Below are 22,671 nucleotides of genomic sequence, written 5' to 3' on the forward strand. Positions count from 1 at the left end.
GATAGTATACTCGTAACTAGTATGTATGTATAAAGAAAGAAAAAAAAACCACGGTTAGGTGGTATATACAATTATGGACGGGCTGCCGAGTGCCGACACAGAGGTAGCCACAGCCGTGAACTACCGCACTGTACTGTGTCTGCTGCTAATATATAGACTGGTTGATAAAGAGATAGTATACTCGTAACTAGTATGTATGTATAAAGAAAGAAAAAAAAACCACGGTTAGGTGGTATATACAATTATGGACGGGCTGCCGAGTGCCGACACAGAGGTAGCCACAGCCGTGAACTACCGCACTGTACTGTGTCTGCTGCTAATATATAGACTGGTTGATAAAGAGATAGTATACTCGTAACTAGTATGTATGTATAAAGAAAGAAAAAAAAAACACGGTTAGGTGGTATATACAATTATGGACGGGCTGCCGAGTGCCGACACAGAGGTAGCCACAGCCGTGAACTACCGCACTGTACTGTGTCTGCTGCTAATATATAGACTGGTTGATAAAGAGATAGTATACTCGTAACTAGTATGTATGTATAAAGAAAGAAAAAAAAACCACGGTTAGGTGGTATATACAATTATGGACGGGCTGCCGAGTGCCGACACAGAGGTAGCCACAGCCGTGAACTACCGCACTGTACTGTGTCTGCTGCTAATATATAGACTGGTTGATAAAGAGATAGTATACTCGTAACTAGTATGTATGTATAAAGAAAGAAAAAAAAACCACGGTTAGGTGGTATATACAATTATGGACGGGCTGCCGAGTGCCGACACAGAGGTAGCCACAGCCGTGAACTACCGCACTGTACTGTGTCTGCTGCTAATATATAGACTGGTTGATAAAGAGATAGTATACTCGTAACTAGTATGTATGTATAAAGAAAGAAAAAAAAACCACGGTTAGGTGGTATATACAATTATGGACGGGCTGCCGAGTGCCGACACAGAGGTAGCCACAGCCGTGAACTACCGCACTGTACTGTGTCTGCTGCTAATATAGACTGGTTGATAAAGAGATAGTATACTCGTAACTAGTATGTATGTATAAAGAAAGAAAAAAAAACCACGGTTAGGTGGTATATACAATTATGGACGGGCTGCCGAGTGCCGACACAGAGGTAGCCACAGCCGTGAACTACCGCACTGTACTGTGTCTGCTGCTAATATATAGACTGGTTGATAAAGAGATAGTATACTCGTAACTAGTATGTATGTATAAAGAAAGAAAAAAAAACCACGGTTAGGTGGTATATACAATTATGGACGGGCTGCCGAGTGCTGACACAGAGGTAGCCACAGCCGTGAACTACTGCACTGTACTGTGTCTGCTGCTAATATATAGACTGGTTGATAAAGAGATAGTATACTACTAATATTATATATACTGGTGGTCAGGTCACTGGTCACTAGTCACACTGGCAGTGGCACTCCTGCAGCAAAAGTGTGCACTGTTTAATTTTAATATAATATTATGTACTCCTGGCTCCTGCTATAACCTATAACTGGCACTGCAGTAGTGCTCCCCAGTCTCCCCCACAATTATAAGCTGTGTGAGCTGAGCAGTCAGACAGATATATATAATATTATATATAGATAATAGATGATGCAGCACACTGGCCTGAGCCTGAGCAGTGCACACAGATATGGTATGTGACTGAGTCACTGTGTGCTGTGTATCGCTTTTTTCAGGCAGAGAACGGATTATAAATAAAACTGGTGGTCACTGGTCACTATCAGCAAAACTCTGCACTGTACTGAGTACTCCTAATGCTCCCCAAAATTAGTAAATCAAGTGTCTCTCTAATCTATTCTAAACGGAGAGGACGCCAGCCACGTCCTCTCCCTATCAATCTCAATGCACGTGTGAAAATGGCGGCGACGCGCGGCTCCTTATATAGAATCCGAGTCTCGCGATAGAATCCGAGCCTCGCGAGAATCCGACAGCGTCATGATGACGTTCGGGCGCGCTCGGGTTAACCGAGCAAGGCGGGAAGATCCGAGTCGCTCGGACCCGTGAAAAAAAACATGAAGTTCTGGCGGGTTCGGATTCAGAGAAACCGAACCCGCTCATCTCTAGCTAAAATGACGAGATTTGCGTCATTTTAACCCCTTCTCCACCCAACGGGAGGTTATCTCTCCATCCTGCTCGCATCACTAGGGTGCGAGCAGGATGCGGGAGACCTGCCCACTCTTCCGGGGGCACGGGGGGCTACCCCAAAAACCGGGAGCCTCCCGTAGCTTCCGGGAGAGTAGGTAAGTATGATCTGAGACATTATCATGCATGCACTAGCAGTGTTTATTTTATATACTTGTATATTTATAAAGGTGCCAAGATTATGCACTCTCTAATAGTTATCAAAAGCCTCTATGGTGGATGGTCACACAAATAAGTATGGGCCCCAACCACTGCATTCCACCGGTGGGCCCTTCATGCCCCAGTCCAACACTGGATATATCCAAAAATGACCACTTACCACTGAGTGACAGTGAGGAAAATTGCACTTTAAGGCAGACTTCCTCCATCTCAAACGTATGCTCTCATCCTTCAGTGCTGCCTTTTTCCTCACCAAATAGTCATACTTCAAGAACCTCATCTCCTCCCAGTCTTCGGACCCCCACCACCTCTTTGCCACTCTCATCTCCCACCCCAACCTCATCTCCTGTCTTCAACTCTCTGCTCTTGACTTTGCCACTTACTTCACATCCAAAATTGACACCATACATCAGGACATCACATCACACCAGACCATTAGCAACCAGCCACCTCCTTTCCCTTACCACCCTTCCCCATCCACTCTTGCAAACACCTTAACCTAATGTATCTGGTGAGGAAGTCCTAGTTCTTATCTGTTCATCCCCCTCTACCTCCTCACTTGACCCTATCCCTTCCCACCTCCTCCACTACCTCTCTCCTTCTGCTGTCCCATCTTGTCAACCTCAATCTTTCTCATCTGGCACTGTTCCCTCTGCCTTCAAGCATGGACTTGTCTCCTCTATTCTTAAAAAAACCTACACTTGATCCAAACACTCTCTCCAACTACTGACCCATCTCTCTCCTCCCTTTTTGTTTTCAAACTCCTTGAGTATATTATCTACAACCGCCTTACTGCCTTTCTTTCCTCCCACTCACTGCTTGACCCATTCCAGTCTGGCTTCCATCCTCTCCACTCCATTGAAACTGCCCTCATGAAAGTCTGCAATGACCTCCATTCTGCTAAATCCAAGGGCTACTATTCAGTATTCTCCTCTTATTTTCTGTAACCTCTCTGCTGCTTTTGACACTGTGGACCACCCTCTCCTGCAAATCCTTCAGTCCCTTGGTCTGAATGATATTGCCCTCTCCTGGCTATCTCTGACTATTCCTTCTCTGTCTCCTCTCATGACTCTAATTCCCCCCACTTCCACTTACTGTAGGTGTCCCACCAAGGTTCTGTTCTTGGTTCTCTACTTTTCTCTCTCTATATGTCCTTTTTAGGTGAGCTTATTAGCTCTTTTGACAGGTGTAGTAGGGTATGCCGACGGCCCGGGCTCCCGGCGACCAGCATACCGGTGCCGGAATCCCGACCGCCGGCATACCGACAGCTGGGTGAGCCCCTTGTGGGCTCGCTGCACTCGCCATGCTGTGGGCATGGTGGCGCACTATGCGCGCGCACGCTATTTATTCTCCCTCCAGGGGGGTCGTGGACCCCCAAGAGGGAGAAAAAGTGTCGGTATGCCGGCTGTCGGGATCCCGGCGCCAGTATACTGTGCGCCGGGATCCCGACAGCCGGCAAACTGAAGACCACCCCTTTTGACTTGTAATATCATCTCTATGCTGATGACACTCAAATCTACCTTTCCTCCCCTGACCTCTCCCCCACTTTCCTCACTCATATATTAACTGTCTCTCTGCTACCTCTTCTTTGATATCCCAGCACGTTCTTAAACTTAACACAGTCTAAGACTGAGCTAGTCATCTTCCCACCCCCCCGCACAACCTCACCTCTTACAATCTCATTATCTATTGATGGCACTACTGTCTCCTCTAGTCCCCAAGTGGGCTGTCTTGGAGTAATCCTTGCCTCCTCCCTCTCCTGCAAACCACACATTCAGCACCTCTCACAAACCTGTCATTTTCATCTAAAATATATTTCCAGGATCAGACCCTTTCTCACCCAGGACGCTACTAAGACCCTCATCCACTCACTGGTCTTCTTCAGACTGGATTACTGCAATATCCTCCTGACTGACCTCCCTGACACATACCTCTCTCCACTCCAATCCATACTTGCCTACCTGATCCTCTCCATGAGGGAGACAATGCTCTATTCCTGGACTCTCCTGGTAATGTATGATTGCCATCACCTGTGGTGAGCCAGGTAATTGATAAGAAAGGTGTTTCACCACAGGTGATGGCAATCATACATTACCAGGAAAGTCCAGGAACAGAGCATTTTCTCCCTCATGGAGAGGGTCAGGTAGGCAAGTATGCTCCAATCTATCCTCAATGCTGCTGCCCGGCTCATCTTCCTCACCAAATGCACCTCCCCTCTCCTACATGCCCTTCAGTGGCTCCTCTTCTCCTTCTGATTCCAATTCAAGCTTCTCAATCTCACAAGGCTCAAAGTTACATTTCTGACCTTATCTCCCTCTACACTCCCACCAGTCATCTTCACTCCGCTAACGCATGCTGACTCTCCTGACTACTGATTACCTGTAAGACTCTGCACGTGCTGCTCCCAATCTCTGGGATTTTCTACCTTTACTCCTCAGACTCTCTGCCTCTCTACAAATGGGCTCTCGAGACTCCCTTCTTCACCAAGCCCAGTAAACTTTCATCCTAAACCCTCTGTTCCACGCTCACTGTCTACTCCATCTGTGTCACCCCTGCCTGTCTGCCCCTCTCCTTTAGAATGTAAGCTCTCACGAACAGGGCCCTCTTCCCTCATGTGCTTCTCCTTCTCTTAAACCATCTTCTACTCCATAGTCCCGGAACAAAATCGCTCAGTTTTTCTGCAACCCTGATATTATGTCACTTGTACTATGGCTGCTGATGTCAAGTCAATTGGTTCCCAGTGATCATATTTTCATTTACTCTTTTTCATTTTAAGACTTTGGGGCATATTTATGAACAATTTCATTTTAGCCCAGGTAGAAAACATCTCTTATAGCTGCCATTAGCTGTTATGAGATGATGACTATGGGCAATATATCAAGAATAACCAGCCGGGATCATAAATCCAATAAGATGTTGTCCTGGAGAAGACTTTATGGAACAGTCAAAGCTTTCCGACTTTCTCACTGCGTATGAGCTGAGCATATAGAGTGGGTGACAGGGAGGAGGTGAGAAGCATGGAGGATTCTGGGAAGGGTTCAGAAGATCCCGCTACAGTGGTGATGTCACTAAAAAGCTCAGCTTGCTAGATTGTACTCTGAGGATAATGGGGACTGTGGTCTGCCAATGCAGGAGATATCTCCTATGTTCCGCTTACACTAAATTCATACCTCCAGCTTCAAAATCAGGGCCTCCAGCGCGCCTGTGGCGCACGCTCCGAAAAAAAGTAGTGTGACCTCTCACAGTCTATGTAGCAGGTTAGTGTGTGAGTGGATGGTGATGTCACAGAGTGAGCGCAGTCACACAGTCTATGTAGCAGGTTAGTGTGTGACTGGATGGTGATGTCACAGAGTGAGCGCAGTCACACAGTCTATGTAGCAGGTTAGTGTGTGATAGGATGGTGATGTCACAGAGTGAGCGCAGTCACACAGTCTATGTAGCAGGTTAGTGTGTGATTGGATGGTGATGTCACAGAGTGAGCGCAGTCACACAGTCTATGTAGCAGGTTAGTGTGTGACTGGATGGTGATGTCACAGAGTGAGCGCAGTCACATAGTCTATGTAGCAGGTTAGTGTGTGACTGGATGGTGATGTCACAGAGTGAGCGCAGTCACACAGTCTATGTAGCAGGTTAGTGTGTGACTGGATGGTGATGTCACAGAGTGAGCGCAGTCACACACTCTATGTAGCAGGTTAGTGTGTGACTGGATGGTGATGTCACAGAGTGAGTGCAGTCACACAGTCTATGTAGCAGGTTAGTGTGTGACTGGGTGGTGATGTCACAGAGTGAGTGCAGTCACACAGTCTATGTAGCAGGTTAGTGTGTGACTGGATGGTGATGTCACAGAGTGAGCACAGTCACACAGTCTATGTAGCAGGTTAGTGTGTGACTCGTTGGTGATGTCACAGAGTGAGAGCAGTCACACAGTCTATGTAGCAGGTTAGTGTGTGACTGGATGGTGATGTCACAGAGTGAGAGCAGTCACACAGTCTATGTAGCAGGTTAGTGTGTGATTGGATGGTGATGTCACAGAGTGAGCGCAGTCACACAGTCTATGTAGCAGGTTAGTGTGTGACTGGATGGTGATGTCACAGAGTGAGCGCAGTCACACACTCTATGTAGCAGGTTAGTGTGTGACTGGATGGTGATGTCACAGAGTGAGTGCAGTCACACAGTCTATGTAGCAGGTTAGTGTGTGACTGGGTGGTGATGTCACAGAGTGAGTGCAGTCACACAGTCTATGTAGCAGGTTAGTGTGTGACTGGATGGTGATGTCACAGAGTGAGCACAGTCACACAGTCTATGTAGCAGGTTAGTGTGTGACTCGGTGATGTCACAGAGTGAGAGCAGTCACACAGTCTATGTAGCAGGTTAGTGTGTGACTGGATGGTGATGTCACAGAGTGAGAGCAGTCACACAGTATGTAGCAGGTTAGTGTGTGATTGGATGGTGATGTCACAGAGTGAGCGCAGTCACACACTCTATGTAGCAGGTTAGTGTGTGACTCGTTGGTGATGTCACAGAGTGAGCGCAGTCACACACTCTATGTAGCAGGTTAGTGTGTGATTGGATGGTGATGTCACAGAGTGAGCGCAGTCACACACTCTATGTAGCAGGTTAGTGTGTGATTGGATGGTGATGTCACAGAGTGAGCGCAGTCACACACTCTATGTAGCAGGTTAGTGTGTGATTGGATGGTGATGTCACAGAGTGAGCGCAGTCACACACTCTATGTAGCAGGTTAGTGTGTGACTGGATGGTGATGTCACAGAGTGAGCGCAGTCACACAGTCTATGTAGCAGGTTAGTGTGTGATTGGATGGTGATGTCACAGAGTGAGCGCAGTCACACAGTCTATGTAGCAGGTTAGTGTGTGACTGGATGGTGATGTCACAGAGTGAGCGCAGTCACACAGTCTATGTAGCAGGTTAGTGTGTGATTGGATGGTGATGTCACAGAGTGAGCGCAGTCACACAGTCTATGTAGCAGGTTAGTGTGTGACTGGATGGTGATGTCACAGAGTGAGTGCAGTCACACAGTCTATGTAGCAGGTTAGTGTGTGACTGGATGGTGATGTCACAGAGTGAGTGCAGTCACACAGTCTATGTAGCAGGTTAGTGTGTGACTGGATGGTGATGTCACAGAGGGAGAGCAGTTACACAGTCTATGTAGCAGGTTAGTGTGTGACTGGATGGTGATGTCACAGAGTGACCACAGTCACACAGTCTATGTAGCAGGTTAGTGTGTGACTCGTTGGTGATGTCACAGAGTGAGCGCAGTCACACACTCTATGTAGCAGGTTAGTGTGTAATTTTCCTTTCTCATTGCAAATCTGAATCCGACCCCTTTCCCACTGCCCTTATCCCAGATTATTCCTCGGTTGGCCCCTTTCAAACTGAACCTGGGTCATCCCAGTACATACTGTGCAGAGTGATAGAGAGTGCGCAATGTACAGTGGGTGTGTATAGTCCGAACGATTGCAGAGTGATACAGAACGTGTAGGGTACAGTGGGTGCATTGTACTTGAATAGCAGAGTAGTACAGAACGTGTAGTGTGCGGTGAATAGCAGAGTGATACAGAATGAACAGTGAATAGCAGAGTGTGCAGGATGTGTAGTGTGCAGTGAATAGCAGAGTGATACAGAACGAGTAGTGTACAGTGGGTGAATTGTACTGGAATAGCAGAGTATAAGAGAATGTGTAGTGCGCGGTGAATAGTAGAGTGATACAGAACGTGTGGTGTACAGTGGGTGCATTGTACTGGAATAGCAGAGTAGTAGAGAATGTGTAGTGCGCAGTGAATAGCAGAGTATTAGAGAATGTGTAGTGTGCAGTGAATAGCAGAGTGATACAGAACGTGTGGTGTACAGTGGGTGCATTGTACTGGAATAGCAGAGTATTAGAGAATGTGTAGTGTGCAGTGAATAGCAGAGTATTAGAGAATGTGTAGTGTGCAGTGAATAGCAGAGTATTAGAGAATGTGTAGTGCGCAGTGAATAGCAGAGTATAAGAGAATGTGTAGTGCGCGGTGAATAGCAGAGTATTAGAGAATGTGTAGTGTGCAGTGAATAGCAGAGTATTAGAGAATGTGTAGTGCGCAGTGAATAGCAGAGTATAAGAGAATGTGTAGTGCGCAGTGAATAGCAGAGTATAAGAGAATGTGTAGTGCGCAGTGAATAGCAGAGTGATACAGAACGTGTGGTGTACAGTGGGTGAATTGTACTGGAATAGCAGAGTATTAGAGAATGTGTAGTGCGCAGTGAATAGCAGAGTATTAGAGAATGTGTAGTGCGCAGTGAATAGCAGAGTATAAGAGAATGTGTAGTGCGCAGTGAATAGCAGAGTGATACAGAACGTGTGGTGTACAGTGGGTAAATTGTACTGGAATAGCAGAGTATTAGAGAATGTGTAGTGCGCAGTGAATAGTAGAGTATTAGAGAATGTGTAGTACGCGGTGAATAGCAGAGTATTAGAGAATGTGTACTGCACGGTGAATAGTAGAGTGATACAGAACGTGTGGTGTACAGTGGGTGAATTGTACTGGAATAGCAGAGTAGTAGAGAATGTGTAGTGCGCAGTGAATAGCAGAGTATTAGAGAATGTGTAGTGCGCAGTGAATAGCAGAGTATTAGAGAATCTGTGGTGTACAGTGGGTGAATTGTACTGGAATAGCACAGTAGTAGAGAATGTGTACTGCGCGGTGAATAGCAGAGTGATACAGAACGTGTGGTGTACAGTGGGTGCATTGTACTGGAATTACAGAGTAGTAGAGAATGTGTAGTGCGCGGTGAATAGCAGAGTAGTAGAGAATGTGTAGAGCGCAGTGAATAGCAGAGTAATAGAGAATGTGTAGTGCACCGTGAATTGCAGAGTGATACAGAACGTGTGGTGTACAGTGGGTGCATTGTACTGGAATAGCAGAGTATTAGAGAATGTTTAGTTTGCAGTGAATAGCAGAGTATTAGAGAATGTGTAGTGCGCGGTGAATAGCAAAGTATTAGAGAATGTGTAGTGTGCGGTGAATAGCAGAGTGATACAGAACGTGTGGTGTACAGTGGGTGCATTGTACTGGAATAGCAGAGTATTAAAGAATGTGTAGTGCACGGTGAATAGCAGAGTGATACAGAATGTGTGGTGTACAGTGGGTGCATTGTACTGGAATAGCAGAGTAGTAGAGAATGTGTAGTGCGTAGTGAATAGCAGAATATTAGAGAATGTGTAGTGCGCGGTGAATAGCAGAGTATTAGAGAATGTGTAGCGCACGGTGAATAGCAGAGTGATACAGAACGTGTGGTGTACAGTGGGTGAATTGTACTAGAATAGCAGAGTATTAGAGAATGTGTAGTGCGCAGTGAATAGCAGAGTATTAGAGAATGTGTAGTGCGCGGTGAATAGCAGAGTGATACAGAACGTGTGGTGTACTGTGGGTGCATTGTACTGGAATAGCAGAGTAGTAGAGAATGTGTAGTGCACAGTGAATAGCATAGTATGCGGAGTAAGGAGGGACTATGTGAATAGCAGAGTATTAGAGAATGTGTAGTGCGTAGTGAATAGCAGAGTATTAGAGAATGTGTAGTGCGTAGTGAATAGCAGAGTAGTAGAGAATGTGTAGTGCGCGGTGAATAGCAGAGTGTGCGGAGTAAGGAGGGACTATGTGAATAGCAGAGTATTAGAGAATGTGTAGTGCGTAGTGAATAGCAGAGTATTAGAGAATATGTAGTGCGCGGTGAATAGCAGAGTATTAGAGAATGTGTAGTGCGTAGTGAATAGCAGAGTATTAGAGAATGTGTAGTGCGCGGTGAATAGCAGAGTGATACAGAACGTGTGGTGTACTGTGGGTGCATTGTACTGGAATAGCAGAGTAGTAGAGAATGTGTAGTGCGCAGTGAATAGCAGAGTGTGCGGAGTAAGGATGGACTATGTGAATAGCAGAGTATTAGACAATGTGTAGTGCGTAGTGAATAGCAGAGTATTAGAGAATATGTAGTGCGCAGTGTATAGCAGAGTATTAGAGAATGTGTAGTGCGTAGTGAATAGCAGAGTATTAGAGAATGTGTAGTGCGCGGCGAATAGCAGAGTATTAGAGATGTGTAGTGCGTAGTGAATAGCAGAGTATTAGAGAATGTGTAGTGCGTAGTGAATAGCAGAGTATTAGAGAATGTGTAGTGCGCGTTGATTAGCAGAGTATTAGAGGATGTGTAGTGCGCGGTGAATAGCAGAGTGATACAGAACGTGTGGTGTACAGTAGGTGCATTGTACTGGAATAGCAGAGTATTAGAGAATCTGTAGTTTGCGGTGAATAGCAGAGTATAAGAGAATGTGTAGTGCGCAGTGAATAGCAGAGTGATACAGAACGTGTGGTGTACAGTGGGTGCATTGTACTGGAATAGCAGAGTATTACAGAATGTGTAGTTTGCGGTGAATAGCAGAGTATAAGAGAATGTGTACTGCGTGGTGAATAGCAGAGTGATACAGAACGTGTGGTGTACAGTGGGTGCATTGTACTGGAATAGCAGAGTATTAGAGAATGTGTAGTGCGCAGGGAATAGTAGAGTAGTAGAGAATGTGTAGTGCGCGGTGAATAGCAGGGTGATACAGAATGTGTGGTGTAGAGTGGGTGCATTGTACTGGAATAGCAGAGTATTATAGAATGTGTAGTGCGCAGGGAATAGCAAAGTATTAGAGAATGTGTAGTGCGCAGTGAATAGCAGAGTATTAGAGAATGTGTAGTGCGCAGGGAATAGCAGAGTATTAGAGAATGTGTAGTGTGCGGTGAATAGCAGAGTGATACAGAACATGTGGTGTACAGTGGGTACATTGTACTGGAATAGTAGAGTATTAGAGAATGTGTAGTGCGCGGTGAATAGCAGGATAGTAGAGAATGTGTAGAGCGCAGTGAATAGCAGAGTAGTAGAGAATGTGTAGTTTGCAGTGAATAGCAGAGTATTAGAGGATGTGCAGTGCACGGTGAATAGCAGAGTGATACAGAACATGTGGTGTACAGTGGCTGCATTGTACTGGAATAGCAGAGTATTACAGAATGTGTAGTTTGCGGTGAATAGCAGAGTATAAGAGAATGTGTACTGCGCGGTGAATAGCAGAGTGATACAGAACGTGTGGTGTACAGTGGGTACATTGTACTGGAATAGCAGAGTATTAGAGAATGTGTAGTGCGCAGGGAATAGTAGAGTAGTAGAGAATGTGTAGTGCGCAGGGAATAGTAGAGTAGTAGAGAATGTGTGGTGTAGAGTGGGTGCATTGTACTGGAATAGCAGAGTATTATAGAATGTGTAGTGCGCAGGGAATAGCTGAGTATTAGAGAATGTGTAGTGCGCAGTGAATAGCAGAGTATTAGAGAATGTGTAGTGCGCAGGGAATAGCAGAGTATTAGAGAATGTGTAGTGTGCGGTGAATAGCAGAGTATAAAAGAATGTGTAGTGCGCGGTGAATAGCAGAGTGATACAGAACATGTGGTGCACAGTGGGTACATTGTACTGGAATAGCAGAGTATTAGAGAATGTGTAGTGCGCTGTGAATAGCAGAGTATAAGAGAATGTGTAGTGCGCTGTGAATAGCAGAGTGATACAGAATGTGTGGTGTACAGTGGGTGCATTGTACTGGAATAGCAGAGTATTAGAGAATGTGTAGTGCGCAGGGAATAGCAGAGTATTAGAGAATGTGAAGTGCGCAGGGAATAACAGTGTAATAGAGAATGTGTAGTGCGCAGGGAATAGTAGAGTAGTAGAGAATGTGTAGTGCGCGGTGAATAGCAGAGTATTAGAGAATGTGTAGTGCGCGGGGAATACAGAGTATTAGAGAATGTGTAGTGCGCAGGGAATAGCAGAGTATAAGAGAATGTGTAGTGCGCAGGGAATAGCAGAGTATTAGAGAATGTGTAGTGTGCAGTGAATAGCAGTGTATAAGAGAATGTGTAGTACGCAGTGAATAGCAGAGTATTAGAGAATGTGTAGTGCGCAGAGAATAGCAGAGTATTAGAGAATGTGTAGTGTGCAGTGAATAGCAGAGTAGTAGAGAATGTGTATTGCGCGGTGAATAGCAGAGTATTAGAGAATGTGTAGTGCGCGGGGAATAGCAGAGTATTAGAGAATGTGTAGTGCGCAGGGAATAGCAGAGTAGTAGAGAATGTGTAGTGCGCAGTGAATAGCAGAGTATTAGAGAATGTGTAGTGTGCAGTGAATAGCAGAGTATAAGAGAATGGGGGTCATTCCGAGTTGTTCGCTCGCAAGCGGATATTAGCAGATTTGCTCATGCTAAGCCGCCGCCTACTGGGAGTGAATCTTAGCATCTTAAAATAGCGAACGATGTAATCGCAATATTGCGATTACACACCTCGTAGCAGTTTCTGAGTAGCTCCAGACTTACTCGGCATCTGCGATCAGTTCAGTGCTTGTCGTTCCTGGTTTGACGTCACAAACACACCCAGCGTTCGCCCAGACACTCCCCCGTTTCTCCAGCCACTCCCGCGTTTTTTCCGGAAACGGTAGCGTTTTTTCCCACACGCTCATAAAACGGCCTGTTTCCGCCCAGTAACACCCATTTCCTGTCAATCACATTACGATCGCCAGAACGATGAAAAAGCCGTGAGTAAAATTCCTAAGTGCATAGCAAATTTACTTGGCGCAGTCGCAGTGCGGACATTGCGCATGCGCATTAAGCGGAAAATCGCTGCGATGCGAAGATTTTTAACGAGCGAACAACTCGGAATGACCCCCAATGTGTAGTGCGCAGGGAATAGCAGAGTATTAGAGAATGTGTAGTGTGCAGTGAATAGCAGAGTATTAGAGAATGTGTAGTGCGCGGGGAATAGCAGAGCAGTAGAGAATGTGTAGTGCGCGGGGAATACAGTATATAAGAGAATGTGTAGTACGCAGTGAATAGCAGTGTAGTAGAGAATGTGTAGTGCGCGGTGAATAGCAGAGTATTAGAGAATGTGTAGTGCGCGGGGAATAGCAGAGTATTAGAGAATGTGTAGTGCGCGGGGAATAGCAGAGTATTAGAGAATGTGTAGTGCGCGGGGAATAGCAGAGTATTAGAGAATGTGTAGTGCGCGGTGAATAGCAGAGTATTAGAGAATGTGTAGTACGCAGTGAATAGCAGAGTAGTAGAGAATGTGTAGTGCGCGGGGAATAGTAGTGTATAAGAGAATGTGTAGTACGCAGTGAATAGCAGAGTAGTAGAGAATGTGTAGTACGCAGTGAATAGCAGAGTATTAGAGAATGTTTAGTGCGCAGGGAATAGCAGAGTAGTAGAGAATGTGTAGTGCGCGGGGAATAGTAGTGTATAAGAGAATGTGTAGTACGCAGTGAATAGCAGAGTAGTAGAGAATGTGTAGTACGCAGTGAATAGCAGAGTAGTAGAGAATGTGTAGTACGCAGTGAATAGCAGAGTAGTAGAGAATGTGTAGTGCGCGGGGAATAGCAGAGTATTAGAGAATGTTTAGTGCGCAGGGAATAGCAGAGTGTGCAGAGTAAGGAGGGACTATGGGAATAGGACTTTGTATCGGGGACTCTGCATGCAGCAGGTCACTAAGTGAAAGTGAGAATGAGAAATGGGGGAGGGGAGAGAGATGATAATTACCATTGTTTTTTTCTGTTTCTCTTACAATCTCCAGAACTGAGACCATGCCAGTGACAGCCCCCAATCCCTTTGATGAGGACACCCCCCTAGACCGTCCCTCCCCTGAGGGGGGTAACCCTTTCCAGGAGGATGAAGGGGAAGGCAAGAGGGACCCAATGGGGTCAGACGCAAAGCGCAGAGGAACATTGGAGAAGATTGCTGGACTGTCACCTTTCTGGAAAGGAGGAAAAAGTCTCTTAGGGGTCCGAGGAGCCCCAGAGAAAAGGAGGGGAAGGCGCAAGTCAGAGGATGTGAGTCTCCTGTCTCTGGGGCGCAAGAAGGAGGGAGGTGAAGAGGAGGGAGGGGGTCCTGGCGGAGGGGTGAAGCGGCTCTCCTTCCTGTGGCTTGGTGGAGGAGGAGGAGGTGCAGGCAACCGGTCACGGAGGGAGTCCATGGTGGAAGTGTTGCCAGAACGTAACGAAGTGATCCGGGAACCAGAGAAGACGCGAGAGCCTCTGTCAGGTGAGAGGATCTGCACAAGCCACATATCTTATAATACTGTCTTATAATAGTCAGGAGACAGGGGTCGCTGCTCCGTGTAATAGTCAGGAGACAGGGGGCGCTGCTCCGTGTAATAGTCAGGAGACAGGGGGCGCTGCTCCGTGTAATAGTCAGGAGACAGGGGGCGCTGCTCCGTATAATAGTGAGGAGACAGGGGGTGCTGCTCCGTATAATAGTGAGGAGACAGGGGGCGCTGCTCCGTATAATAGTGAGGAGACAGGGGGTGCTGCTCCGTATAATAGTGAGGAGACAGGGGGTGCTGCTCCGTATAATAGTGAGGAGACAGGGGGCGCTGCTTCGTATAATAGTGAGGGGACAGGGGGCGCTGCTCCATATAATAGGGAGGAGACAGGGGGCGCTGCTCCGTATACTAGTGAGGAAACAGGGGGCGCTGCTCTGTATAATAGTGAGGAGATAGGGGGTGCTGCACCGAATAATAGTGTGGAGACAGGGGGCGATGCTCCATATAATAGTGAGGAGACAGGGGGCGCTGCTCCGTATACTAGTGAGGAAACAGGGGGCGCTGCTCCGTATACTAGTGAGGAAACAGGGGGCGCTGCTCCGTATACTAGTGAGGAGACAGGGGGTGCTGCTCCGTATAATAGTGTGGAGACAGGGAGCGCTGCTCCGTATACTAGTGTGGAGACAGGGGGCGCTGCTCCGTGTAATAGTCAGGAGACAGGGGGCGCTGCTTCGTATAATAGTGAGGAGACAGGGGGCGCTGCTCCGTATAATAGTGAGGAGACAGGGGGCGCTGCTCCGTATAATAGTGAGGAGACAGGGGGTGCTGCTCCGTATAATAGTGAGGAGACAGGGGGCGCTGCTCCGTATAATAGTGAGGAGACAGGGGGTGCTGCTCCGTATAATAGTGAGGAGACAGGGGGCGCTGCTCCGTGTAATAGTCAGGAGACAGGGGGCGCTGCTCCGTATAATAGTGAGGAGACAGGGGGCGCTGCTCCGTATAATAGTGAGGAGACAGGGGGCGCTGCTTCGTATAATAGTGAGGAGACAGGGGGCGCTGCTCCGTATAATAGTGAGGAGACAGGGGGCGCTGCTTCGTATAATAGTGAGGAGACAGGGGGCGCTGCTTCGTATAATAGTGAGGGGACAGGGGGCGCTGCTCCATATAATAGTGAGGAGACAGGGGGCGCTGCTCCGTATAATAGTGAGGAGACAGGGGGCGCTGCTCCGTATAATAGTGAGGAGACAGGGGGCGCTGCTCCGTGTAATAGTGAGGAGACAGGGGGCGCTGCTCCGTATAATAGTGAGGAGACAGGGGGTGCTGCTCCGTATAATAGTGAGGAGACAGAGGGTGCTGCTCCGTATAATAGTGAGGAGACAGGGGGCGCTGCTTCGTATAATAGTGAGGGGACAGGGGCGCTGCTCCATATAATAGTGAGGAGACAGGGGGCGCTGCTCCGTATACTAGTGAGGAAACAGGGGGCGCTGCTCCGTATACTAGTGAGGAAACAGGGGGCGCTGCTCCGTATAATAGTGAGGAGACAGGGGGTGCTGCACCGAATAATAGTGTGGAGACAGGGGGCGATGCTCCATATAATAGTGAGGAGACAGGGGGCGCTGCTCCGTATACTAGTGAGGAAACAGGGGGCGCTGCTCCGTATACTAGTGAGGAAACAGGGGGCGCTGCTCCGTATACTAGTGAGGAGACAGGGGGTGCTGCTCCGTATAATAGTGTGGAGACAGGGAGCGCTGCTCCGTATACTAGTGTGGAGACAGGGGGCGCTGCTCCGTGTAATAGTCAGGAGACAGGGGGCGCTGCTTCGTATAATAGTGAGGAGACAGGGGGCGCTGCTCCGTATAATAGTCAGGAGACAGGGGGCGCTGCTCCGTATAATAGTGAGGAGACAGGGGGCGCTGCTCCGTGTAGTAGTGAGGAGACAGGGGGCGCTGCTCCGTGTAGTAGTCAGGAGACAGGGGGCGCTGCTCCGTATAATAGTGAGGGGACAGGGGCCCTGCTTCGTATAATAGTGAGGAGACAGGGGGCGCTGCTCCGTATAATAGTCAGGAGACAGGGGGCGCTGCTTCGTATAATAGTGAGGAGACAGGGGGCGCTGCTCCGTGTAATAGTCATGAGACAGGGGGCGATGCTCCGTATAATAGTCAGGAGACAGGGGGCGCTGCTTCGTATAATAGTGAGGAGACAGGGGGCGCTGCTTCGTATACTAGTGACGAGACGGGGTGCTGCTCCGTATAATAGTGTGGAGACAGGGAGCGCTGCTCCGTATACTAGTGAGGAGACAGGGGGCGCTGCTCCGTATAATAGTGACTAGATAGTTTAATAGTATGGAGACAGGGGGCGCTGCTCCGTATAATAGTGTGGACACAGGAGGGTGCTGCTCCGTATAATAGTGTGGAGACAGGGGGCGCTGCTCCGTATAATAGTGTGGAGACAGGAGGGTGCTGCTCCGTATAATAGTGAGGAGACAGGGGGCGCTGCTCCGTATACTAGTGAGGAAACAGGGGGCGCTGCTCCGTATACTAGTGAGGAGACAGGGGGTGCTGCTCCGTATAATAGTGTGGAGACAGGGACGCTGCTCCGTATACTAGTGAGGAGACAGGGGGCGCTGCTCCGTATAATAGTGACTAGATAGTTTAACAGTATGGAGACAGGGGGCGCTGCTCCGTATAATAGTGTGGACACAGGAGGGTGCTGCTCCGTATAATAGTGTAGAGACAGGGGGCGCTGCTCCGTATAATAGTGTGGAGACAGGAGGGTGCTGCTCCGTATAATAGTGAGGAGACAGGGGACGCTGCTCCGTATAATAGTGAGGAGACAGGGGGTGCTGCTCCGTATAATAGTATGGAGACAGGGGGTGCTGCTCCGTATAATAGTGTGGAGACAGGGGGCGATGCTCCATATAATAGTGAGGAGACAGGAGGGCGCTGCTCCGTATAATAGTGTGGAGACAGGAGACGCTGCTCCGTATAATAGTGAGGAGACAGGGGGTGCAGCACCGTATAATAGTGTGGAGACAGGAGGCACTTCTCCGTATAATAGTGTGGAGACAGGAGGGTGCTGCTCCGTATAATAGTGAGGAGACAGGAAACGCTGCTCCGTATAATAGTGAGGAGACAGGGGGTGCTGCTCCGTATAATAGTGTGGAGACAGGGGGTGCTGCTCCGTATAATAGTGAGGAGACAGGGGGCGCTGCTCCGTATAATAGTGTGGAGACAGGGGGGTGCTGCTCCGTATAATAGTGAGGAGACAGGGGGTGCAGCACCGTATAATAGTGTGGAGACAGGAGGCACTTCTCCGTATAATAGTGTGGAGACAGGAGGGTGCTGCTCCGTATAATAGTGAGGAGACAGGAAACGCTGCTCCGTATAATAGTGAGGAGACAGGGGGTGCTGCTCCGTATAATAGTGAGGAGACAGGGGGTGCTGCTCCGTATAATAGTGAGGAGACAGGGGGCGCTGCTCCGTATAATAGTGTGGAGACAGGGGGGTGCTGCTCCGTATAATAGTGTGGAGACAGGGGGGTGCTGCTCCGTATAATAGTGAGGAGACAGGGGGGTGCTGCTCCGTATAATAGTGAGGAGACAGGGGGCGCTGCTCCGTATACTAGTGAGGAGACAGGGGGTGCTGCTCCGTATAATAGTGTGGAGACAGGGAGCGCTGCTCCGTATACTAGTGTGGAGACAGGGGGCGCTGCTCCGTGTACTAGTCAGGAGACAGGGGGCGCTGCTTCGTATAATAGTGAGGAGACAGGAGGGCGCTGCTCCGTATAATAGTGTGGAGACAGGGGGTGCTGCTCCGTATAATAGTGTATAGACAGGGGGCGCTGCTCCGTATAATAATGAGGAGACAGGAGGGCGCTGCTCCGTATAATAGTGTGGAGACAGGGGGCGCTGCTCCGTATAATATTGTGGAGACAGGGGATGCTGCTCCATATATTAGTGTCCAGACAGGGGGCACTGCTCCGTATAATAGTGAGGAGACAGGGAGCACTTCTCCATATAATAGTGAGGAGACAGGGGATGCTGCTCCGTATAATAGTGTGGAGACAGGGGGCGCTGCTCCATATAATAGTGTGGAGACAGGGGGCGCTGCTCCGTATAATAGTGAGAAGACAGGAGGGCGCTGCTCCGTATAATAGTGAGGAGACAGGGAGCACTTCTCCATATAATGGTGAGGAGACAGGGGGCGCTGCTCCGTATAATAGTGTGGAGACAGGGGGCGCTGCTCCGAATAATAGTGAGAAGACAGGAGGGCGCTGCTCCGTATAATAGTGAGGAGACAGGGAGCACTTCTCCGTATAATAGTGAGGAGACAGGGGGCGCTGCTCCGTATAATAGTGTGGAGACAGGGGGCATACCTCCCAACATGACCCTCTCAAGGAGGGACACAATGTTCTGCTCCTGAACTTCCCTCTTAATTTATGAGACATCACCATTACCCTGTTCAACACAGGTGCAGACAATCTTAAAAATTTAGAAAAAAGTCCAGAAGCAGAGCATTGTGTCCCTCCTGGAGAGGGTCATGTTGGGAGGTATAAGGGGGCGCTGCTCCGTATTAGGGTACAGCACAGGTGATGGTAATCATACAGTAAGAGGGAAGAGCAGGAGCAGAGCATTGTGTCCTGGAGAGGTCAGGTTGGGAGGTATGACATAGGTATGAGCACTGGGTCAGTATTAGGGTACAGCACAGGTGATGGTAATCATACAGTAAGAGGGAAGACCAGGAGCAGAGCATTGTGTCCTCCTGGAGAGGGTCATGTTGGGAGGTATGACATAGGTATGAGCACTGGGTCAGTATTAGGGTACAGCACATGTGATGGTAATCATACAGTAAGAGGGAAGAGCAGGAGCAGAGCATTGTGTCCTGGAGAGGTCATGTTGGGAGGTATGACATAGGTATGAGCACTGGGTCAGTATTAGGGTATAGCACAGGTGATGGTAATCATACAGTAAGAGGGAAGAGCAGGAGCAGAGCATTGTGTCCTCCTGGAGAGGTCATGTTGGGAGGTATGACATAGGTATGAGCACTGGGTCAGTATTAGGGTACAGCACAGGTGATGGTAATCATACAGTAAGAGGGAAGTGCAGGAGCAGAGCATTGTGTCCTCCTGGAGAGGTCATGTTGGGAGGTATGGCATAGGTATGAGCACTGGGTCAGTATTAGGGTACAGCACAGGTGATGGTAATCATACAGTAAGAGGGAAGAGCAGGAGCAGAGCATTGTGTCCTCCTGGAGAGGTCATGTTGGGAGGTAGGACATAGGTATGAGCACTGGGTCAGTATTAGGGTACAGCACAGGTGATGGTAATCATACAGTAATAGGGAAGAGCAGGAGCAGAGCATTGTGTCCTCCTGGAGAGGTCATGTTGGGAGGTATGACATAGGTATGAGCACTGGGTCAGTATTAGGGTACAGCACAGGTGATGGTAATCATACAGTAAGAGGGAAGAGCAGGAGCAGAGCATTGTGTCCTCCTGGAGAGGTCATGTTGGGAGGTATGACATAGGTATGAGCACTGGGTCAGTATTAGGGTACAGCACAGGTGATGGTAATCATACAGTAAGAGGGAAGAGCAGGAGCAGAGCATTGTGTCCTGGAGAGGTCATGTTGGGAGGTATGACATAGGTATGAGCACTGGGTCAGTATTAGGGTACAGCACATGTGATGGTAATCATACAGTAAGAGGGAAGAGCAGGAGCAGAGCATTGTGTCCTCCTGGAGAGGTCATGTTGGGAGGTATGACATAGGTATGAGCACTGGGTCAGTATTGGTGTACAGCACAGGTGATGGTAATCATACAGTAAGAGGGAAGAGCAGGAGCAGAGCATTGTGTCCTCCTGGAGAGGTCATGTTGGAAGGTATGACATAGGTATGAGCACTGGGTCAGTATTAGGGTACAGCACAGGTGATGGTAATCATACAGTAAGAGGGAAGAGCAGGAGCAGAGCATTGTGTCCTCCTGGAGAGGGTCATGTTGGGAGGTATGACATAGGTATGAGCACTGGGTCAGTATTAGGGTACAGCACAGGTGATGGTAATCATACAGTAAGAGAGAAGAGCAGGAGCAGAGCATTGTGTCCTCCTGGAGAGGTCATGTTGGGGGATATGACATAGGTATGAGCACTGGGTCAGTATTAGGGTACAGCACAGGTGATGGTAATCATACAGTAAGAGGGGAGTGCAGGAGCAGAGCATTGTGTCCTCCTGGAGAGGTCATGTTGGGAGGTATGACATAGGTATGAGCACTGGGTCAGTATTAGGGTACAGCACAGGTGATGGTAATCATACAGTAAGAGGGAAGAGCAGGAGCAGAGCATTGTGTCCTCCTGGAGAGGTTATGTTGGGAGGTATGACATAGGTATGAGCACTGGGTCAGTATTAGGGTACAGCACAGGTGATGGTAATCATACAGTAAGAGGTAAGTGCAGGAGCAGAGCATTGTGTCCTCCTGGTGAGGTCATGTTGGGAGGTATGACATAGGTATGAGCACTGGGTCAGTATTAGGGTACAGCACAGGTGATGGTAATCATACAGTAAGAGGTAAGAGCAGGAGCAGAGCATTGTGTCCCCCTGGAGAGGGTCATGTTGGGAGGTATGACATAGGTATGAGCACTGGGTCAGTATTAGGGTACAGCACAGGTGATGGTAATCATACAGTAAGAGGGAAGAGCAGGAGCAGAGCATTGTGTCCTCCTGGAGAGGTCATGTTGGGAGGTATGACATAGGTATGAGCACTGGGTCAGTATTGGGGTACAGCACAGGTGATGGTAATCATACAGTAAGAGGTAAGTGCAGGAGCAGAGCATTGTGTCCTCCTGGTGAGGTCATGTTGGGAGGTATGACATAGGTATGAGCACTGGGTCAGTATTAGGGTACAGCACAGGTGATGGTAATCATACAGTAAGAGGGAAGAGCAGGAGCAGAGCATTGTGTCCCTCCTGGAGAGGTCATGTTAGAGGTATGACATAGGTATTAGCACTGGGTCAGTATTAGGATACAGCACAGGTGATGGTAATCATACAGTAAGAGGGAAGAACAGGAGCAGAGCATTGTGTCCTGGAGAGGTCATGTTGGGAGGTATGACATAGGTATGAGCACTGGGTCAGTATTAGGGTACAGCACAGGTGATGGTAATCATACAGTAAGAGGGGAGTGCAGGAGCAGAGCATTGTGTCCTCCTGGAGAGGTCATGTTGGGAGGTATGACATAGGTATGAGCACTAGGTCAGTATTAGGGTACAGCATAGGTGATGGTAATCATACAGTAAGAGGGAAGAGCAGGAGCAGAGCATTGTGTCCTCCTGGAGAGGTCATGTTGGGAGGTATGACATAGGTATGAGCACTGGGTCAGTATTAGGGTACAGCACAGGTGATGGTAATCATACAGTAAGAGGGAAGTGCAGGAGCAGAGCATTGTGTCCTCCTGGAGAGGGTCATGTTGGGAGGTATGACATAGGTATGAGCACTGGGTCAGTATTAGGGTACAGCACAGGTGATGGTAATCATACAGTAAGAGGGAAGAGCAGGAGCAGAGCATTGTGTCCTCCTGGAGAGGTCATGTTGGGAGGTATGACATAGGTATGAGCACTGGGTCAGTATTAGGGTACAGCACAGGTGATGGTAATCATACAGTAAGAGGGGAGTGCAGGAGCAGAGCATTGTGTCCTCCTGGAGAGGTCATGTTGGGAGGTATGACATAGGTATGAGCACTGGGTCAGTATTTGGGTACAGCACAGGTGATGGTAATCATACAGTAAGAGGGAAGAGCAGGAGCAGAGCATTGTGTCCTGGAGAGGTCATGTTGGGAGGTATGACATAGGTATGAGCACTGGGTCAGTATTAGGGTACAGCACAGGTGATGGTAATCATACAGTAAGAGGGAAGTGCAGGAGCAGAGCATTGTGTCCTCCTGGAGAGGTCATGTTGGGAGGTATGACATAGGTATGAGCACTGGGTCAGTATTAGGGTACAGCACAGGTGATGGTAATCATACAGTATTAGGGAAGAGCAGGAGCAGAGCATTGTGTCCTCCTGGAGAGGTCATGTTGGGAGGTATGACATAGGTATGAGCACTGGGTCAGTATTAGGGTACAGCACAGGTGATGGTAATCATACAGTAAGAGGGAAGAGCAGGAGCAGAGCATTGTGTCCTCCTGGAGAGGTCATGTTGGAAGGTATGACATAGGTATGAGCACTGGGTCAGTATTGGGGTACAGCACAGGTGATGGTAATCA

General features: G+C 48.3%; 1 protein-coding gene across 3 annotated transcripts in view; it reads left to right on the top strand.

The window, feature by feature from the left end:
- EXOC3L2 (exocyst complex component 3 like 2) overlaps positions 1-22,671 on the top strand; it is a 399,789-nt gene that overhangs the window by 210,392 nt on the left and 166,726 nt on the right. For 2 of the 3 annotated variants that reach the window (XM_063938456.1, XM_063938455.1), the window contains exon 2: positions 13,955-14,421. In XM_063938456.1, coding sequence (XP_063794526.1) covers positions 13,965-14,421 — 457 coding nt within the window. In that variant the 5' untranslated portion in view covers positions 13,955-13,964. The remainder of the gene's footprint in view (positions 1-13,954; positions 14,422-22,671) is intronic. The other variant, XM_063938457.1, reaches the window with a different exon arrangement.

The sequence above is a fragment of the Pseudophryne corroboree genome, chromosome 8 (assembly GCF_028390025.1).
Source record: "Pseudophryne corroboree isolate aPseCor3 chromosome 8, aPseCor3.hap2, whole genome shotgun sequence".
Taxonomy (NCBI): Eukaryota; Metazoa; Chordata; class Amphibia; order Anura; family Myobatrachidae; genus Pseudophryne; species Pseudophryne corroboree.